This window comes from Podarcis gaigeae (assembly GCF_964106915.1).
Source record: "Podarcis gaigeae genome assembly, chromosome: 4".
Lineage (NCBI taxonomy): Eukaryota > Metazoa > Chordata > Lepidosauria > Squamata > Lacertidae > Podarcis > Podarcis gaigeae.
In genome coordinates, this window is record NC_139677.1 from 52436721 (window position 1) to 52458768 (window position 22048).

The following is a 22048-nucleotide window of genomic DNA, read 5'->3' on the forward strand; positions in this document are numbered from 1 at the left end:
CAGGAACCTCCATCATCAGCGCAAGCTGGGTGGAAATACAGCAGAAGATACCTTAGGAGGTTGAACAGCGACCACCACTATAAAGGAGCCTGTAGCAGAAGGAAAGATTAAAATGCTTTTTTTTTTTTAAAGCATTTTAAACATGGCACTTATTTTGAAGCCCGTGTGAAAAAAATCGAAGATGGTGGTGCTTGAGAATTATGACAGAACCAGACAAGAAGCATAAAATATAGTTTCTCCCCCTTTTATTGTACAATAAAAAATACAACAGAACCAACGGGAGACACTACTGCCCTACACATGAACACCAAATTCCGCTACCATTTAAGAAGCACTGGTAAAATAAAAGTTTGTGCCTGCTGCCAGAAAGGCAAGAGTGGTTCACAAAGGATCATTACTGATGATCTGACTTAGGACCTGAACAACTGGTGTGTGCAAGAGTTCGATGTCACCCAAATTCCTACGTGGCTTCATACAGACATTGCACGGAGAACAAACTCCAACCCACAAGCATCACCCACTTCCAGTACTTTCTATGCAGAAGCCCCAGAAACCTAGTGCATCTGAAGTAATCTTCCCTGCCCCATATTTTTTGGCCCCCAAGGCACATTTAGAAATAAACAAGATGCAGTCCCCATAAAATACTCATGAGAAGGACAAAAACACCTACACCTAAACAGTAAAAAAGCAGAAAAGGACACATAATTAGCAGATGAACAAGCAGCTTCAAGGCTGCATCCCATTCCAAGTACTTTGGCCACAACAGATTTCAATAAAACTGCATGATATCCCCTATTCAGAAATTAATGCACCCATCTCCAACACACAAGAGTAGATATGTGATTTTGCATGAAGAGCATGGCAATCTTGTAAAAATAATAGGTTAAAATGTGACTTGCCCGCCCCCCCTTCCCAAAGGCTTCTGGGAAGGAGGCAGGAGGACTCCACAACCCTGCCAGCCTCACGCTGCCTCCCCAGCTCTTACTGGCTTTGGGAAGGCACCCCCTTGGTCTTTGCACGGGGAACTGGTTGAGCTAATCTAAATCTGCCTCTGATGGAGCTTAACAGCATAAACACCTTTTGGGTGACAGTACTCAGCCACACAGCACTGTTTTTTGCTGCCCATTACAACCATTTTGTGCTGCCACTTTTATCAATTTATGAGTACCCACACTCCTTTAAAAAAAACAAAAAAACACTGCGTATATTGCTCCCTCCTTCCATTATCCTGAACAATTCAAACTGATGGAATCTAAGTCAAAGTGGCTGTGAGGCAGTTTGTCCTTGAGAAGTTTAATGCATAAGACACAGCAGGGCACTAAGGGTTGTTTGCGAGTAAGCAAAGTTCTTCCAGATTCACGAACTGCAAGTAACAGAGATATAATCTACCAAAAAGCTGTCTAGCGCACTAGCCTTCCGGAAGCAGCAGCAGAAGCACACGTTTTTAGCCAAGTAATCTTGCTAAGTGGTCCCGAGCTTGAACCAGACGATCAATGCGGTCAGACAAGAACTGCCTCTGTTCAGCAGCATCTGTGCGCTCCTGGATCAGAAGGCTCAAATTCTCCCTTTGACTCAGGAGCAGCATCATTTCATTCTTCAGCCTGTATTCATATTTATTGAGGATGAAGTATTGGATAATGAGGGGAATTTGGGAGGAGAGACGTTTGATTACAGTCTGAAATGAAAAAAGATGCATGCACTGCAATTAGTAACTTCCACATATTGGTAATTCTGTTTCTGAATGAGCAGTGGTAAAGAATGATAGACTTGGGTAGTGACCCAGCACTGTCTTGCTTGAGGGGGAAAATAATTGTGGAATAATGGCAGCGGAGAAAAATTGTGACTGAGCAAAATATACCCACTGCTGGAGATAAAACATTGGGTGGCCACAATGGCATCTGAGCCTCATGGGGGCCAGGCAAGGAAGGCTAGCATTATAACCTCACAGCACTGAAGATGCCATGTGTTCCCCACGCCTTGTGGGAGCCTTTGACTTAATAGCATATTTATAAATGAGGCTCATGATAAACCAGGAGTATCTTGGAATGAATGTGATCATGAACTCTCAGTTCAATCTAATTTGCTATGCAATATTGTTAGCAATTATAATCAGAGTCAAATGGGTACAAATGATATTGGTGACTTGAGGCTGCAATTCTGGGAGTAAGCCCCATCAAATTCAACAGGACTTACTTCTGAGTAAAGTTCAGGAATGCCATGTAACTCACCTTGAAGTATGCCTCCAAATGAAAAGCTGTTTCAGCGATTGCAGTGCCTTCCTCAGCTATCGCTGTGGTTTCCCCCCCTCTTGCAGCTTCCTTTACAGCTCTTAAGCATGACTGGTAGTGATTGTCCTGACAGAATAAGGTCTTCTCCATTGCAAACTGGATATTGACTATAGCTTCAGCTTCCTTTGCTTGTTTCTCTAGAATACTTTCAATTCTATTCTGTGAAAGGCAAAAATAACAGACATTCCCAGTGATGTAGCATAGAAGAAATCACATCTGACTATTCCATATAGAGACACTGGATATAACACTCCCACACGTACTCCCCATGAGCTTTAATCTCAAACTGCCTTCCTTTACCACATATTGCACACAAGCTCCCTAAATCCACTTATTCTGCAAGCTCTCCTCCAGTGTAAAAGACTACAGTGGTACCTCAAGTTACAGACGCTTCAGGTTACAGACACTTCAGGGTACAGACTCCGCTAACCCAGAAATAGTACCTCGGGTTAAGAACTTTACTTCAGGATGAGAACAGAAGCGCGGCAGCGGGAGGCCCCATTAGCTAAAGTGGTACCTCAGGTTAAGAACAGTCCTCCAGAACGAATTATGTTCTTAACCTGAGGTACCACTGTACAACAAAGTGTCTATGTGCCTAACATTTGAACATTTCAGGGGGAGTAGGGCACCAAGAGAAACCCGGTTCTGTGAACTGAATTTATTTCATACTCTGAAATACTCTGCTTCACTGCATACAAGTTCTGTTGCTTTTGATAGCTGCTTGCGAAAAACTAAACTTCAACCCCTCCTCCAGCTTGTGAATTTTTTTTCAGCACTGCCCATCCAGTTTCTACAAACAGCAGAGCTAGATTAAAAGGAAAATGATGCAGAAGAAGAAATGCAAACATGTGGTATATGCACAATTTTGACACACACCAAGGACCAAAGGAGCAACACAGACTAGACCAGTGTGTGGATAATAATTAGGGCACAACTTTTTTCATTACAGCAGCAAGCAATTCATGATCAGGAGAGAGAGGGGGGAACCTAGTCCCATCCCAACCTGGTCAGTTGAATAGCACAGGCCCAGAGGCCCAGAAGATGGCACATGTTAGATGGCACAATCCAAGATAGAGTGAGATAAATGAGATGAAATAAACAAGTCAGAAAATAGCAGACTTATTCTAACCTCTGAACAATGGTTAAACAGATCACAAGAAGCAGCAAGCTGATATCAAGTTACACAGAAATTAGGGCCCATATCCAACAAAGCATTACTGGGCACTAGCTGGTATCAATAATGGGTAAAGCAAGTTATTAGCACAGGGAAAGAAGGGATGGCTGAAAAATGAAATACTATGAACTCATCCTCCCAGCTGCTCAAAAGGAGCAGAGGGAAAGAGGGGGAGCCCACCAGCCGAGGAGGTAGTGAGGATCATTCATGTCTCACTGAACTGCAGTTTAGCATGATGCTGGAATACAATAGGTGTGATCCGGGGAAAAAAGGGGGAAAAAGAAACTAACTGCAACAAATAACAGAAAGAAAACAAATGGGGATTGTCCCACTATGACAGTACCTGGGGCCAACTGAATGTTACATTATCATAACTTTTTAAAATCTGCCCATGTTTATTTTGAAGAAAAATAAGCAATCATGGGTGAGCAACCCAGAACTGCTCTTCCACTGGGTGAGGGATGCACTCTATCCTCTATACTGTTTACTGCTAAGGAGGGGACTAATTTTCAGCAGGAAACTGGTGATAAGTCCCAGTGAGCATCTTTCAGGTGTGGGCCCCACAGCTGCTTTTTCTTTAGAAAAGGGACAAATCCCAAGAATTTTTCCCAAAATAAAACCATAGTTTAGCCCATCATTACATGTAATCACGGCTGGCTAACAGCAGATAGTAGGATGGTTTCAGGCAGGGACACTCCTTTCTGATGATCATGTTTAGATTATGAATGGGGGAGCTCAGGAAGCATTGTCTCCCTGCCAGCAGCTCCACACATCCAAGAGAGTTTGAATCTGCACCATGTTGTTCTTACCTTGGCTTCCGAATGAAGATTATGAAATCCTTCAAAATGGCTTTTAGCAATCGCCATAAAACCTTGACGCACTATTTCTGAAAGGGGGGGGGAGAGAATACACCAAATGATCAGAATCTGTGTAGAAAAATAATTTATTGTTTTCTCACACGTATTTTGGTAAAAATGTTGCATACACCCAAACCATTAACAATTCCATTCATTTTTTCCTACAGCCCTTTTACGAAAATATAAATGTTGGAGGTTTCACAGCTCAAGCAAAATCACTTACTTTTATTATATATAGATAGTATTTGAAAACCCCTTTCATATTTTTATGTTATGTATAATCAATCCCCTTTATTACCCACCTTTCACCCTAAAGTCCTATGGCGGGTACAACTGCAACATTTAAAATGATTTAAAACAACTTACACTGTCCCAGTAGCCAGAAAACTGAATTTAATAAATGGACTTACCTGTAACTCTAGTTAGAATATCAACAGCTGGAATTTCTAGATTGGTGATATATTTCCCTATAATCATCTCAAACGTCTTGTAATTGAGAAATCCAGGAAGCTCTCTGCCACGATACTGATTTTCAAATTTCCACTTCTCAGGGAGTAGGGATTCTTGAACTGCAGGAAGAACATTTTTTTAAAACCCCTAAAACCTGTCACGGATTTACGAAAGCTCAGTAAATCACCCTGGGAAGCAGTTATTTGAAATCAGGATAGGTTTAGGTTTGTTTAATTTACACCATCATTTTTCATTACAGAAGTCCCCAAATTAGCACAGGGGTCCCAGCTCCTGCCAACCTAGCAGTTCAAAAGCATGTCAAAGTGCAAGTAGATAAATAGGTACCTCTCCAGCGGGAAGGTAAACGGCATTTCCATGCGCTGCTCTGGTTTTGCCAGAAGTGGCTTAGTCATGATGGCCACATGACCCAGAAAAACTGTCTGCGGACAAATGTCAGCTCCCTCGGCCAGTAAAGCAAGATGAGTGCCGCAACCCCAGAGTTGTTTGTGACTGGACTTAACTGTCAGGGGTCCCTACTAACACAGTGCTCTCCACTGTTAATTTTCAGCTAGCATGGTCAATAGTCAGAGGTGAAGGGATTTGTGATCCAGCAACAAAATTCAGCATCAGTAGCGTATTTTATTAAGGTGTTCCAAATAGAGGTTGAAATGTTTCTTCCTATTCTATGTGTTTCTAATAGAACTAGGAGCCTTGCAGTTGGTTTAAAAGCAACCAAAGATCCTCCACTGCTTTTCCCAGGTGCCTGATAACACAAAATCTTAGGATGCATCCTGCTTAAAACTAATCATGTCTGTTACTCCATCGTCCCTTCTATTTAAGGTTGATAAAATCTCCAGACAAGGATAAGCTGGACTTAACATCTTACCTCAAAACAAAGTTCTTTGTACAGCATTTATTTTAAATGCACACACCTTTTTATTTTAAGGTAGCCATTTCTAATCCTGGAGACTCAGTTTAGAAGGGACATGTGATGCTATTAAAACAGGAGCTGCTCTAGACACAGAGTAGTCCGTACTTACTTTTGAAGCCACTACTAGCAACTCCTTCGCCCCATTTCTGAAATTCTTTACGAACTTTGGTAAACAGTCTGGCTTCATTTTCAGGCACACTTTCTTCTCCTTGTACTGTGCTTCCAACATCTGCAATAAAGTGCTCGATTTTCTGTGAAAGCAAACAATTTAAAGAGATGCAGTGAGGTTTGTTGATTATAAAGACAATTTGATTTGTGCATGTTTCAAATCTGAACAAAGTGTTTTTTCAGCAATGATAATGAGTGGTTATTTTTGTTGCAATGTTAGCAATATTTAGAAAGTCCTGCTCTGATGAGTTTTAATTTATTTTAGTCTATTCTATTGTGGCTTTAATTTGTTGTATGTTTTTAATTATGGTGTACTTTTTTAAAGAGATTTGTTTTTATCTTTTTGTAAACCAATTTGAGTTTCCCCCCTACAATCAAGCAGTATATAAATTTTCTGAAATACATAAATAATTATGTTGCAAACATCAATTCAACTCAGACAGCAAGTCCATAATGTTAAAATGATCAAGCAAATTGACAGGCAATGTGTCCAAGCAGACAAACACACATTCATCCATTTTTTTAAAAAAAAGCATCCAAAATTTGTTCCAGAACTTGCCTCCATAAAGCTATGTGCAATGTAATCATTTTGGAACTGAATGGCTCACATTAGAAAGAATGCATATGTCATAGTTGACTCCAGATTGTCAGTATTTTGTGGGAGAGAGTAAACAGAATACTGGAAATTTAGGTTTGTGCAATGAAAGTGAATTAAAGCACTCTGGCACAATCCACTTTGGATAGTGATGGGAAAATGCCCCAAAAGTGCGGGATAAACAACCAATAAATCTGAATGACCGCTCAGCGAAGACTAGACAATATCTAACCACCATGTAAGCTTTGTGCAAGCAAATCAGGATGACTATTTAATAAACAGGAGGCCTAAGATTAGTTGAACATAATCACTGGAAGTATTCATCCCAGAAAATAATTGAGAATATGTAAGAGACAAAGTATGTAAGAATTCAAATGGGTATCCATTATGAAGGAAGTACCACTGAGTTCAATCAGGCTTCTTCCCAGGTAAGTGGGAATAGAGTTACAAACTAACTTCAGTTTTTGTTGGTGTATAACTATACTAAGTTTTCTCCGCCTTATGAACTCAATACATAGCTTTCCAGTAGGCAGAACAGAAAAGTAGCTGAATGGGTTGTACACAGAGTGAGGTAGGCCAGAAACTCAAATGACAAAAAGCATCTTCGATTTACAGCAAAGACAGATTCATGACTTATCTTACGTTGGCTGCTGGTCCTGGATGCCTCCAAGGCTCACATACTCTTACACTGACATATGTTGTCTGCATAACACTATTAAGACTAGAAAAGTTTAGCACGAGTCCTCATCAGTGTACTTACCTCTGCTAAAAAATATTGTTTCTCGCCATCGGTTTTTGGCACGGCTTTGCCGTATCTCTGCATTTCAGTATATGTCTTTTGGAGTTGAAATCTTATTTGCTCTTCTAAAGTGGGCAAAGATTTCTAAAAAGAAAAAAGAAAAGAAAAGATGTATATGGTGCTGGGGGGAAAACTTGTAATGAGTAAAGAAACAAACGTTGGGGTTGATGTTTCATTGTTGTTGTTTTTAAAGTGTCATTTTGCTAACTTACGGAAATGTGTTCCACAAGCTCGCTTGTCAGTTTCTCGGCTAGTAAGGGGACTGTGGCTTTTTTTTCCTGTAGAAGGATACTGTATGGGAACAAAGAAAATGTTTACTAGAAAATCTGATGCTAACAATTGCAGTTAAATTCACTGATGTTTTTAGTGTTGCATTACGTTTTACACAATATTACTTTGCTTCCTGTGAAAAGTGTGGTTTATAAATATTTAAAAATAATAATAACAATAATAATAATAAAAATGATAATAATTTATACCCTGCTCATCTGGCTGAGTTTCTCCAGCCACTCTGGGTGGCTCCCAATCAAGTATTAAAAACAATACAGCATTAAATATTAAAAGCTTCCCTAAACAGGGCTGCCTTCAGATGTCTTTTAAAAATAGGATAGTTGCTTATTTCCTTGACATCTGATGGGAGGGCATTCCACAGAGCAGTCGCCACTACTGAGATGGCCCTTTGTCTGGTTCCCTGTAACCTCACTACTCGCAATAAGGGAACCGCCAGAAGGCCCTCAGCACTGGACCTCAGTGTCCAGGCTGAACGATGGAGGTGGAGATGCTCCTTCAGGTATATAGGACCGAGGCCATTTAAGTAACTGTAATTATACTATTATCTTAAAAATCACTCTCTAGTCTATGAGTACCTAAAGCATTTATGTTTCTCGAAAAATGCTCTCTCTTCCTGGAGTGCAGAGGCCAAGGTCACGTTGGACTGGATATCTTGCTGCCCACGACATTTCACAATCATATATCCCTTTTTCAAGGGAATGACTTGGTTTCTCACTATGTTCACAACTGTCCCCTCAGTTCCTCTGTCCATCAGGTCAGGCTTTGTCACGATCCCTTGGGATGAAATACGGAAAGACATTAGGAAAAAAACCAACATAATACAAAATGGCAAAGGTGACGCACAATTGAAGGACTGTTCACACTTGTATAGAAATCATCTTGTCTGCATTGGCAAAATCAGGGGCTCAAAAACCATCATGCAGGCCAAAGAGTTCTACTTTCTTGCAGTAGAATTAAGCAAAATATTATGTCTTTGAACCAGGGCCAACTGAAACATTATGGAGAAACCACCACTTCCCCTGAATTCCCTAAGCTAACTTTCAGGTACGATGAAGTATGTTGTCCCATTGCCAGTGCTGAATAAAGTCCACTCCAGCAAAACTCCCTATATAGAACTGGGGACCTTTGGCTTGTCTTCATGATGAGGAAAAAAGGAAAGACATGTTTTCATGTGGGTTAGTGAGATAAATAAAGAATACCTAAGGAACTAAACAAATAGTGACCATGAACCATTTAAAGCAACAACAACCTACAAATACTGACATTCCGGGATCTGAAAAGCACGTTCTCATTTCAACAGTGCAAGATTATCAAAGTTAAGGAGAATTATTTTGCCTCCTTACCAAGCGTTCTCTCTCCATTTGGATCCACCTCCTGGGCCATTTTCAGTGCCTCTGTTGTGGCAATATCAACATTACTTGGAACCACCACTAAATTTATTGTCTCTTGTTTATCAATAAATGTTTTAATCAGCTTTTTGATCTGCAATGAAGACAAACAGAACTGCTGTTAGAGCTACTGTATAGTTGTTTCACTGTTTGATAGAAAGTTGCCTAGGCCAAGTTGAAGCTAGTACAGGAATCAAGGCAGGATCATATACTGGGCAAGATGCAAGGCTGAAAGAGGACTGGGGTTGCCAGTTTAGGGGGCAGGCAGAAAGCACCAGGACTGGGAGCTTGCAAGAGGCAGCAGGAAAGGAGCAGAAACCTAGTAAGGAATGCAGTACACTTATGGAGAAAGCTCTCTTGGGCAAGATATTTAGTGTTTTACCTGATCTCCAATATTTACCGGCTGATTACCCACAGCCACTCTTGCAATCCCTGGCAGATCAATCAGAGTCAAGTCTGGAACTTCAGGAGATCTAATTTCAAGGGTAATTAGTTTATCACTAATGCCCACTCCATCACCAGCTATTATGTTCTGAGCTGGAATAAAGAAAGCAAGAAAAACTTTAAGATCAACATTTCAGATACTCATGTCATAGGACTGGCAGCCTCTTCTGGCTACCATTTGTTATACAACACAGGTGCCAAACTTGGCAGGAAGGAAAACTCTTTAGAAAATCAGTACAGTGGTACCTCAGGATGCGAACGGGATCCGTTCCGGAGCCCCGTTTGCATCCTGAAGCGAATGCAACCCGCGGCTGTGCGTGCCGCGATTCGCCCCTTCTGCGCATGCGTGTGTCATCATTTTGACTGTCTGCGCACTCGCGAGCGGCGAAACCCAGAAGTAACGCGTTATGTTACTTCCGGGTTGCCATGAAACGCAACCCGAAAGTGCTCAACCTCAAGCAATTTCAACCCGAGGTATGACTGTATCTTCTTATAATTCTGAGACTGGAAAGGTTAATATGGCTATGTTTATCAAACAGTGTTAACGGAACTGTTATAAATTTTCATGTAAAAGTTAATTCTGGTTTCCAATGGTGCAGTTTTATTTTTAAGGGCTGTTGTTTTTTGCATACAGAAAGACCCATGGTTCAATCTCTGAACCATCTCCAGGGAGAGAAGAGCTGGGGGGAACATCTCTGCCTGAATCTTCTAAACAGCAGCTGCCAATCATTGCAGACCTGGGACCCCTTCATGGGGCATCTGTGACACCACAATGCCCACAAGACTCTCCCCCCCCCACCTAAGAAAAAAACCTGCTGAAGGACAGCAATTGGGAAAGCTGGGGAAGGTTAAAAGAATACTATAGAAGCCATGTAAGAGCCATCATTTGATTTCAGCAATGCATTTGCTTCCACATCTCCCAAACTTTAGCCATTGAAGATATTTGGCCAGCAATGTGGAATGGAAAAAAATCCAGTGCGCTTTCTATAAGTTCGTAAGTTCATTTGTGACAATCAATGTCAAATACAATGTGAGAAGCTTCATTGTTCTCAAGTGTTAAGCTTTGTTTGCTAAATACAAGTACAGTGGTGCCCCGCAAGACGAATGCCTCGCTAAACGATAAACCCGCAAGACGAAAGGGTTTTCCGATTTTTTAGCGGCTTCGCAAGACGAATTTCCCTATGGGCTTGCTTCGCAAGACGAAAGCCCATAGGGAAATCTCCGGGGACAGTGGGAAAGCGCAGCGCGCCTTCTCCTCTGTTCCCGGACCTGTCCTAAGGCTTGCGGTGGGAGGTCCGGGAACAGAGGGGAAGGCGCGAAGGGCTTCTCCTCTGTTCCCGGGGCTTGCGGTGGGAGGAGGGTTTTTCCTCCCCACCGCCAACATTCAGAACAGCATTCTGAATGTTGGCGGTGGGGAGGAAAGCCCTCCTCCCACCGCAAGCCTTCAGGACAGGTCCGGGAACAGAGGGGAAGGTGCGCAGCCTGCTGCCCCGCGTGAGGGGCGCTCTTAAGCAGAGCGCCCCTCGCCGCTTGGAGAGCCCTGCGGGGAAGTCCTGCAGGGTTCCCCAAGCTGCGAATGTCTGCGCCGCGCGAGGGGCGCTCTGCTTAAGAGCGCCCCTCGCGCGGGGCAGCAGTTTGCTATCCGCAGCTTGGAGAGCCCTCTGGACCTCTTCTGAAGGCGGGTGGGGGGCAAACGTCTTTGTCCCCCCTGCCTGCCTTCCGGGGGGATTTTAAAATGCTGGCGGGTGGCAGCGCTGCCGCCCGCCAGCATTTTAAGATCGCCCCGGACAGCGGAGAAGTCCTCCGCTGTCCCGGGGTTTTTTAAATACTGGCGTGCTGCCCGCCAGCATTTTAAAATCGCCCCAGGACAGCGGAGAAGTCTCCGCTGTCCCGGGAAGGGGGGGGGAAGCAAAGACTTTCGCCCCCCCCGTCGGCCTTCAGAAGAGGTCGGGGGACAGACTGTCCCCAAACCTGGTCTGAAGGCGGTTTCCATAGGAACGCATTGATTGATTTTCAATGCATTCCTATGGGAAACCGTGCTTCGCAAGACGAAAAACTCGCAAGACGAAAAGACTTGCGGAACGAATTAATTTCGTCTTGCGAGGCACCACTGTAAAATAAATACACTAAATTGGGTAAGATTTTCTAAGAAACCTTATTTTAATTTTAAAAAAAATCCAGTGCAAAATTACCCTAAATTTTCTGGTCTGGTAAACCTCATCACTGGTTTTGGGACTATACATAGAATATAGTTGAAGAAGTATTCTCATTTATACCATAAGGAAATTAAGAAAGAAAATAATGATCTGTTATTGAATACAATGGAAACCACAACACTCACCTTTTCTTATTTCTATTTCTACCATTAAAGGATTTGCAAGTTCCATATATTTTCCCAGGTAGCTGATTTTCCCATTCCATTTTTCACCAGGCTGCAGCTTTTTTAGCCTGAGTTCTAAGGGACATCTGGTGACAATGCCTGTTCATGAAGAGAATCCAATTCATTAAAAGTATAGGTTATTCAGATTCACAGAAACTTCCTAAAGATTGCTAAAAACAGGCAGAATCCCATGGATTATGATGAAACGACACCTAGTTCTAGGGCAAAATCAGCTCCTAAAATGGACCTCCATAAATAATCTGAGCTATACTGCAGATGTAGACAGCTATCTTAAAATCTTTGCACTTAACCTTATAGGTGAACAGTGCCATTCCCCACCCCCCGATAATATTACACCAAGCTTTCTAAAAATCAATTTAGTTTCTCAGAAATGAGAGACTTCTAACTGGGAACATTGCTTTCTTTGAAGTGTATCCAACCCTCCGAGATGTTAAAATAATGCAGGCAGACACCAAAGAGAAGGTAACTTTAGAAAATAAAGATGCCTTCTATAAAGTAGGAACACTGAAGTTAAAAAATCTCTGAACTTGCACATCCTCAAAGCTTCCCAGAAGGAAAAGCCGGCGGGAATTCTCACCACTGCCCCGTGGAAGAGCGACTCCAGAAAGAGCTTCCAGAACTGAGCTTTTCCCTGAGCTCTGATCGCCAATCACTGCAATTGCTGGCAATGCCAAGTCCTTCTCCACTCCGAGGGCTCTCAGAGTATCAATGAGGTCAATACAAGGGCGGATCTTCTCTTCGTATTGGTTGAATAAGGAGTTTTCTGGTTTCTGGTTAAAAACACACACATACACAGTTCACTTCCATTTTAGTATGTGGCTCTATTCATACATCATCTGAGCCGTGATTAATGGTTTGCTTTGAATAGGGAAATTCCCTCCCTTAGTGCAAATGGGACCACAAAACACAATCTCTGAAGTTATGTCTAAAGTGGGGGCTTGTTTCATTCGAACAAATTACAATGAAGAAACAAAAGAACCGCCCTTGGGTCAGATGTAAAGCTAAGCCAGAATTGTATTTCAAACACTGAGTGACACTCATAGGAGCAGCTTGGATCAAAAAGATCACTGAACACCCACAAAAAGTAGCATTGGTTCTAGACCAGGCTAGGCACTTCATTTTAGTGCATGAGCATCTTACTCTTGGGTTTTCATTTCTTTCTGCAGAAGAGTTCCTTTTTACAGAAAGGTTTTTCTGCATCTTTTACTTCTTTATAGCATCAGAAGCATTCCAGTTATCTCTTAGTGAAATTCCCACTACAGGAATAAACATAATCTGGTCCTGTTTCTCAGAGTACTGTATTTTTCCCTCTATAACACACAGATTTTTTCTCCTAAAAAGTAAGGGGAAATGTCTGTGCGTGTTATAGAGCGAATGTGTGGTCCCTGGAGCCGTTTGTCCTAAGTGCATGGCAAAAATCAGGCAAAAATCATATTGCGCCGTCACGGGGGAGAGGAGGCTGCTGCTTTCCTGCATTCTGCCTCAGGGTCTTACTGCCCACCCTGTTCTGTTTCGGTTGCTGTTTGCTCAGACGGAACAAAGAGGCAACCCCTCCCCTCCAGGCAAGTAGAGAGGAAAGCAGAGCGTCCGTGCTCCGGTGCTGCTGCTGCTGCGTCTGGGGACTCGGCAGGCAGCAGAAAACATGCAGATGAGAGAGAGAGAGAGAGAGAGAGAGAGGGAGGGAGGGAGGGCTGGCTTGAGTGGGTGGGTGGACTTTTGCCTTCCTTCCCCCCCCCCCTTTAAACCCCTCTCCTGCATTCTTAGCCAGCTGCTTCTCCGCACACCCCTCTCGTGCTCCTTGTCCCTTCTATATTTTTCCTTCCCTCCCCACTTAAAACGTGGTTACAAAGCACGGATCCACATGGATCCTCAGGATCTTTGCATTGGGTCACCTCAAATTCACCATCAGAGCACATAGCATGTCCATGGCTACAGCCTGCCCCCCAAAACTCACGCACCCACTGTTGCCTGGGGCTGCAATGGTGCAAAAACGTGGTTACAAAGCATGGATCCACATGGATCCTCAGGATCTTTGCATTGGGTCAGCCCAAATTCACCATCAGAGCACATAGCATGTCCATGGCTACAGCCTGCCCCCCCAAAATCACGCACCCACTGTTGCCTGGGACTGCAATGGTGCAAAAACGTGGTTACAAAGCATGGATCCACATGGATCCTCAGGATCTTTGCATTGGGTCAGCCCAAATTCACCATTAGAGCACATAGCATGTCCATGGCTACAGCCTGCCCCCCAAAAATCACACACCCACTGTTGCCTGGGGCTGCAATGGTGCAAAAACGTGGTTACAAAGCATGGATCCACAGGGATTCTCAGGATTTTTGCATTGGGTCACCCCAAATTCACCATCAGATCACATGTCTGTGGCCACAGCATGAAGCACAAAAATGATACATCCACTGTTTCATTCAGAATGTTTTTTCCCTTGTTTTCCTCCTCTAAAAACGATGTGCGTGTTATGGTCAGGTGTGTGTTATAGAGCGAAAAATACAGTATATGTTATTTACAAAACTTTACACTGGTCATTAATGAACAAAGCAAATAAAGCAACATCATATTTTTCTCTTTTTAGCCATCTGGCCAGAAACCTAATGCTGACTCATTCACATACAATTGCACATTGGTTTTTGAACCACTTAGTTCTTGGATGTTTTGGCTCCCGAACGCCACAAACTTGGAAGTGAGTGTTCCGGTTTGCGAACTATTTTTGGAAGTTGAACATCCGACAGGGTTTCCGCAGCTTCTGATTGGCTGCAGGAGTTTCCTGTAGCCAATTAGAAGCCACACTTTGGTTTCAGAACATTTTGGAAGTCAAACAGACTTCCAGAACGGATTCCTTTCGACTTCTGAGGTATGACTGTAGTCATTTACACTGACCCAGACTTCCTTGATCACATGCCCTGATAAGGACACCTGTTGCTGGAGAAATTTTCCATTGCCTAGCAACTAGAATATCCCAACAGGACCATGAGCAGAATTTGTGTTCACTATCATTCTCAAATGTCACTAATGTAGTTGATTCATAGCCAGTCTCCTTCCAGAAAGAGACAACACACCAGGCAGGTTAGTTCCCATGCAAAAGACTCCCTCTCACTCAAGACAACTGGCTCTCTAGAGAGGCAGACAGTGGCCTCCCTTGTGGTTTCCCCTCTCCATCCATCCTTCCTTCCCCTACTAGTCTTGTAATGGGTCCTGTTCCAACACCTGCTCCCTGAACCCTCACACAGGCTCTTATGGCTAGGAGCCTATACTCTTGAGAGTGTGGGGGCAACACCTGTTAAACTCTCCAAAGCCAGAGGGGTGGCTGAGTAAGATATCCAGTACATTCGTACCTCGGAAGTCGAACAGGATCCGTTCCGGAAGTCCATTCGACTTCCAAAACATTCGGAAACCAAGGGAGCTCCTGCAGCTAATTGGAGGCCGCACAGGATGATTGGGTTCCAAAGAACGTTCGCAAACCGGAACACTCACCGGGTTTGCAGCGTTCGGGAGCCAAAATGCTCGACTTGCAAGGCGTTCTGCTTCCAAGGTATGGCAAGGGCTCAAGGGAGAAGCAGCAGGATAAATTTCAGAAAATAAGAGTAATTATGCAGACCCACATAATTTACATATTTCAGATTTTCTTGGCCAGTAATCTGGATTTCTGAGGCATACAATCCTAGATTTGTTTAGTGTCAAGAATGCACAACCTTGAGTAAAAGGTTGGCTCTAAATTGCAGGATTTCATTGCTAACAAGGTGCATATTAACTCAAAAGACTTACTTTATTAGGTTGGTTTTGTTTTCCCAGTTGATCCACATCCTCTTTTTTTATGGGACTGAACACAAAGCCTGGAACACATACATTTGGTGTAGCAAAGTATGGTATAGGTTTAGCTTCTTCTCGTAACAGTGATGAGATGGTGTCTATAGTCCCATTTCGTTGCAGATTCCATAGGTTATCCATCTCCTTATCTGAAGAGTGTCTGTTCAGAATTTTCCGAGTGCGCCGGTCAGATGGAGACTCACGCCACGAAGAGGACTTGAACATTTAGTTATCTGGGACTTTCCTTTATTGATTCCTGAAATGATATTAGACATTTTGCCAACAATAAGAAAAGCTCAAAGCTTTTCTTAAGCTTAAGTGATGGGGGCTGGATTGGAACTGTGGATGTGGGTAGGTGAAAATGGGGCAGGCACATATTTATGGAGATCTGGAAGCAGGAGATACATTAGAATGTTTGTCTCCACTATTCTCAACTATTTAAATAAGCAGAAGGAAAGGATAACATCTGCATAGCATTTTACATTCCATCTTAATGCAAGATAGCTGTCAATCTGCATAATATCTTTATCCAACAATGGTTCAATATTTAATACACTTCCAGTGCAATCCTATGTGGTTTACTTGGAAGCAAGTCCCACTGTAAACCATAGGGTTTACTTCCAGGTAAGGTCAGAATGCTATACAAGCTGAATTAAAAAACTCTAAGGCTAGAACTATAAAACTCTGCTCTCTCAGATCCAGACAAAAGGGAAAGCTCAAAAGGAAGAGTCCTGTGCAAACAAGTTCTGCTTTTGCAAGCTTGCATATCCTTTCATTTAAATAAATTGGATTTTTAAAAAATGTCACTGTGTGTATTTTCCCCCCTCACCATGTGCCTGTCTGCAATAATGTATTTTCCCTTTTCTTGAGGGCTAGGCATGTTAAGTCTTTTGCAGCAAAAACAAGAGTTCCTGTTGCACCATAAATACAAATGAATAAGTGTATTATGGCATAAGCTTCACAGACTGCAGTCAACAGCAGGTGCGTGAAGTGCTATCCGTCCTCCTAGTCAAGACAGCACTTTGTGTAACTGATACAGAGGACTGCAGTCCTTGAAAGCTTATGCCACAATAAATGCATTAAGTCTTTAAGGCATCAGAAGAAGAAGAAGAAAGGAGTAGAGATGCAAATGAAGGATTTCCAGGTTTCGGCTCTTAACCCACAAGCATAAAGTATAAATATAAACGGAAATTCAAAGTCAGCTGTGTTCACTACCACCACTACCACTATTCTGAAGTAGCAGAAGATAGCAAAGAACTCCTGTCTTCACTCACTGCTACTCTTGTCAGCTGGCCAGTGCCCATAGGATTTCAGATTGTGACGAAGCACCTGCTCCAAGGCTGAGGGTATCAACCAGGTTGTCACTGTCGCATTAGCACTGGAGGAAAAAACTTAAACACGTACAGCAGAGTTTCCAAAAAACAGACCAGAGGCAATTGTACTTCATCCACCAGAGCTTTACTGGTACTGAAGGCAAATGAGCACAAATGGTCACAAATCCAAAACAATTGGGATTGGCACAGTCCATAAAAATCCAGTTGCAGCACTTAAAATAAAACTTACAAACTTAGTAAGACTAAACCTTAACACTACAGCATACAGAAACAGAACACTAGAACAAAGACAGAAGTGAAAGTGAGTGAGACCCAGGCTCCTCCTGGCCTTACTATATTAGTCAGTATGACCTTGACAGAATGAACAACAAAACCTGTTGAAACCAGCTGTACTCAGCTTCCCAGAGAAATAACCCAAACATCCAAAACCTTCTTCCTGTTTCTTTCACATAGAAATAAACCTTCGATCACAACAAGAAGAAACCTTCTAGAACCCTCTTTGTACAAACCACACACATTGTGTGCCCTGCAGAAAAGGCAGGGAACCCACTTGTGTATAGAGCTCCTGGCATTTGAAAAAGCAAAAGTAAACATGTTGGCCCATAAGAAAAAAAATCCTAAATCCACTTTAGGGGAATATCCAATACCTGGTAGGCTTAGTAAAGGTACAGTGGTATCATGGTTCTTGAATTCAATCCATTTTGGAAGTCCGCTCAACTTGCAAAATGTTCGAAAACCAAGACGCAGCTTCTGATTGGCTGATTGGCCCAAGAAGCAATGCCGACAGCTGAAATGGATGTTCAGCTTCCAAAAAACATTCGCAAACCGGAACACTTAGTTCCAGGTTTGTGGCGTTCGGGAGCCGATTTGTTCGCCCACTATGCCGTTCGAGAACTAAGGTACCACTGTATTGTCCTACTGTAGATTTTGTGTACGATTTTAAAAGCAATGTCAATAATTCCGTATTTGTCCACTAGGTGGCAGGTTCCTACCTTCTTCCCTGTTGTCGTTTCTCAATACATAATTTTCACTGTTTCCTAGTTCCTAGTTTGCCAGTTCTCTCAAGAATTTGCTAATTGCTAAGTGATGATGTCCTCCCACACTTTAAAAAAATGTTAACGAAATCAATGAGGCCTAGACTTCTAGATAATTGACAGCTGACTGTGTGTGAAATAAAGGACGGAAGTGTTTGATTCATATTCTGCTCTAACCACAAGAACAGAGTTGTGCAAAAATGCTCTAATATGTGTAATGGCAGACTTCCATGTAATGCAAAGAAAGCTGCTAGACAAGCTGATATTTAAAAGGCAACCCTATTTTAGTAACTTGCCAAAATCCTCTTCCAACTTTTGTCATTTTCCAGTGTGTTTGAGGAATAAACTCGTGCGCCTGGGTTTTTTTTGTCAGCTACTGTATAAATATTTTGCTCTTTGTATCATGTTCATAATGTCTATGACACAAAGGTGCAAGCTGACTCTCCTGACATACGTATCAGAAAAATGAAAGATGTCCTGGCATGTGTTTCAAATGATTATCTTATGGTCTGATTACTGCAACATTTAATTCAAAGTTGAAAAACAAAACAAAAACACAGCATGATTATCCATAACACATATGACGTAACTGTAGTAACATAAGATAAGCAGCTGAATAGTATAATATATTTTGCTGTTCCTGGTGATTGTATAAAATTCGATTTGTATCCCATTTATCTGTTGTCTGCGATGCATCCTTCCATTTACAGTAAGCGAAATCTGATAAAATGGCAATGTCCCCAGGTTTTCTTGTGCCATTCTTACACTAAGGAAGTTCTCCCATGTTTTAGAAAACAAATGTTTAGACAGAAAACCAGTCGTGTGTGTAGGAGGGAGAGGGGAATCAGATCAAGATCATGACACAGGTGGAGGGGCTTTAATTCCCCTTTCCCCTGCCCCTTTCTCCAACTTTACATACACGGCTGCTGTCTGCCCTACAGGGGTAAACACGGCAGCTTTGCTGGAAGGGGGATTTTAACTGAGAGAACTGTGGGGAAGTATACCTTACCCCCTTCCCAAAGCTGCAGTTTTTAATCTGATTGTTTTCATTACAGCAGCTGATGGAGCAAACAAACATGGGAGGTCCTGAATGCAAATCTCCTGCTTTATATTTAGTTTGTGGTCCTATACACAACTATGAGCAGGATTGCTCAGATTATTACTTTCTCTTAAAACATGGTTAGAGAACCTTTAAAAGCCTGGGGGCCACCTGAAAGTGAACCCCCCTGAGATCTTTTGATGAAGGGTGGTATATAAACCTAACAATAGAAATGAATAACAACAGCAGCAATGATAATAATAATAATAATATATTCTGGAGCGTTCACCCACACCTGACACTTCCATCCTCAGCTCTTCCCCACACCAAGGGGGTATCAAGCTCTGCATCTGCCTGGAACAGGAACCTTTCAGCGCGGCTCCAAACAAGAACCAGCCAACGCCCAAAACTACAAGGAGCGTTCCTATCAGGTGCCAAAAGGGGCTTCAGCGCTATTCGCGTCTGCCACAAGGGGCGCCATCAGTCTTCCCTCACAAAACACCGCCTCTCTGAACCGGACAGCCTGACTAGCCCGGAGCGGAGCATCACTTCTGGGCTGGGCTACAGGACCGGGAAAGAACGACAACCCGACTGCGTCCCCCAGGCTGTTTTGTGGAGCTCCGCGTGCCTGCCTGAGGGAACTGAGCCCCCTTCCCTGGCGTAGCCAAGGGGGCAGTTCCCCCCCATCAATAAAAAGCAATACGAATCTGAGGGTCTGCGCCCCCTAACCAAAATCCCACGCCCCCTTTCTTAATCCCAATTTCGGTTCCCCGAGAGTAACCCTCCCACCCCCGTATCCAACAGGACTTCGGGCGGTACGCTGCCCACCTGCTGCGTCCTGGGGCGCGAAGGTAGAGCGCAATGGGGCCAATTAACGCCGCCCTTCCTCCCCAAGCCAGGGGCCCGAGAACATGGCCCCTCTCTCCCTCCCTCCCCACGAAGCCTTTATTCGCCCCATTAAATGGAAAGGCTGAAGCGCCTCCAAGGACCGAGCGAAGCCTTTCGGCTCTTCCAGGAGGGAAGGCGGAGCCGCAGCCAGCGTCGCTCGCCCTCTTGCGGCATAAAATGAAATCTCTCCTGTAAGGTTGTTTGCCTATCACTCGGTTAACAGCAAGGCGTGGGAAGGGTCGAGGGGAAACGTCACCTTTACGGAGCGGAGATCTTGGGTGGCGATCTGTCCCGCTGCCGGATCTCTGGCTGTTGCGTCCACCGAAGCGACTCCGAGCCAGTCTCCTCTGGATCTCCGGGCCGGCAATTTAGCATCATGCCTCGCCCCGCCTCTTCCCCGGGACAAAATCTGGGGAAACGAAACTTTAAAGTAAAATCTGGGCAGAAAGGAAAGCGGGGAGGGGAGAGGATGGTGCCCGGCGTAGCAACTAAGTTCCCTGGATCGCCAGCGGGGAGAGCGCAGCTGTGGTCGGATCCTGCTGGCGAGCTTCCCAGAAGGCACCTTGGGGCCGGATGCCGGACGAAGCGGGCCTTACGCCTGATCCCTGCATCTTTACCTTCTTATTCCCCCCCCCCCCCGCCTTCTTTGTAGGTTTGGGGTGCAGGAAAGCTGGCCCCGCCCAACGTAAGTGCAGTAGGCTCTGGATCAGGAAATATCTTGCGCGCTTGAGCTGGAAGAGCCTCAGATGGAAGAAAAACCCACAAACACTGCAGAGATGCTTCCTCACCCCACCCGAGTGGGGCCGACTATAAGAGCAGGGGCAGCCTCGGATAGCCTGCTAAATAGTGATACAGTTCAATCCAAGCATCATATAGTTCATATTTAACAAATCCATATTTTTAAAATAAATCAGTTACAGAGATGCAATGGGGGTTCGATGCACGGAGGTGGCTGCAGGCCCAACTTCACTGCACTTCATTCCCACAGAAATCCGTGGGATTTAAGACATGACAATATTTCCCATTGATTCCAATGGTACCTAAATTCAGTTTCCTTAAAACTGCAATCCTAACACCACACAGCTGAGAAGAAGCCCCACTGAATTCAATAGGACTTGCTTGAGTAGGTATGGTTGGGGTTGTGCTGGCTGACTGGGCCGAACCCACCTGCTTGTATGGTATGTTTGTCTCTGTCATTATTAACTTTCAGGAGGAAGTTGAAAACATTCCTGTTCAGCCAGGCATTTGGTGGCTGGAGAATACTACTGTGCCTGCCAACCCCATCATTGGATGGAAGACCATTTTTATAACTCTTTAATTGTAATTATTCTTAGACTGTTCAGTTTTAAAACTTTTTTACTGTGTTTTTGCTTTTAAATGTTGTATCTGTGTGCTGCCCTGGATCTTATGGCTTCTTCAGATCTTAAAACATTTACAGACATTCCAATTAAAGAGTTTCAATGGTAAGTCACTATAAAAAAGTCACTAAGCTAACATCAAGCTTGCGAAATCAGATCTCCACTGATTTAGGGAAGTCGATTTCACACACCCCTACGTCATTGTTCACTCTCTTGCAACATCCCTTAATAGTCTGTTTCTCTGCCTCGCACTCTTACACACACTTCATATACCACTTTCTCATCCCCACACAGGGCTGTCCTTTTGACTGTTCCATTCGGTCTTTGCTCCACTTCCTACTGTTAACCACCACATTGTCCTTGAATGTTGTTTTTTGGATTATTATTATACTTTTTAAAAGGTTCTGAGGAGTCTTAATGTACATAAATCATTCCATTTCAGCCAAGGAGCCAAGCAAGGGCTAAATTAAACCAACTGAAACTATTAACTCTCATATCTAATAGCCAGCAACATTTAAAACAATGCAGCCTGCAGTTATCTCAAGGTAGGGTGAGGGGTATTTTGGGCCATTTTTTGGGGGTGGGAAGGCAAATTGGCAGACCACAAGCTATCTGTTTTCTGTGTGAATCCTGTTGTCGCTGGTTGACCACAGCCACTCCCTAGCAGAACAGACAAAGCTGGTTTTTGACTTAGCCAGAGACAAGCTCAGAAAACAGGTAGCAAGTAGCCTGTGCTGGTTCAGTTGAGAGATGAAAACTCAGTACAAAACTAAGTTGTATAATAGC

The 22048-nt window shown here is 43.4% G+C and overlaps 1 protein-coding gene across 2 annotated transcripts; it reads right to left on the reverse strand.

The window, feature by feature from the left end:
• Positions 1 to 230: 230 nt before the first annotated feature.
• Positions 231 to 20527, reverse strand: LOC310842655 (interferon-induced GTP-binding protein Mx2-like). Of its 2 annotated transcripts, none has more exons than XM_083734770.1 (14): positions 20161 to 20527; positions 15568 to 15865; positions 12364 to 12556; positions 11727 to 11864; positions 9324 to 9478; positions 8897 to 9035; positions 8129 to 8327; positions 7475 to 7553; positions 7224 to 7346; positions 5810 to 5951; positions 4730 to 4888; positions 4272 to 4348; positions 2229 to 2447; positions 231 to 1675 (listed from the first exon to the last, which is right to left on the reverse strand). In XM_083734770.1, exons 2-14 carry the CDS (start codon positions 15832 to 15834, stop codon positions 1445 to 1447), a joined length of 2121 nt encoding a protein of 706 aa, XP_083590896.1. In that variant the 5' UTR covers positions 15835 to 15865; positions 20161 to 20527; the 3' UTR covers positions 231 to 1444. The 2 variants fall into 2 exon arrangements, with proteins under 2 accessions (XP_083590896.1, XP_083590897.1); XM_083734771.1 differs by lacking the exon at positions 20161 to 20527 and adding an exon at positions 19310 to 19433.
• Positions 20528 to 22048: the final 1521 nt, after the last annotated feature.

Bases quoted from the DNA above. Each gene is read 5' to 3' on its own strand.
- LOC310842655 (XM_083734770.1), bottom strand. From the start codon at position 15,834: ATGTTCAAGTCCTCTTCGTGGCGTGAGTCTCCATCTGACCGGCGCACT. The intron at 8,328-8,896 runs GTAAGGAGGCAA...TTTCATCCCAAG, and splicing joins AAATGGAGAGAGAACGCTTG to GGATCGTGACAAAGCCTGAC. The intron at 1,676-2,228 runs GTGAGTTACATG...TTTTCATTTCAG, and splicing joins ATTTGGAGGCATACTTCAAG to ACTGTAATCAAACGTCTCTC.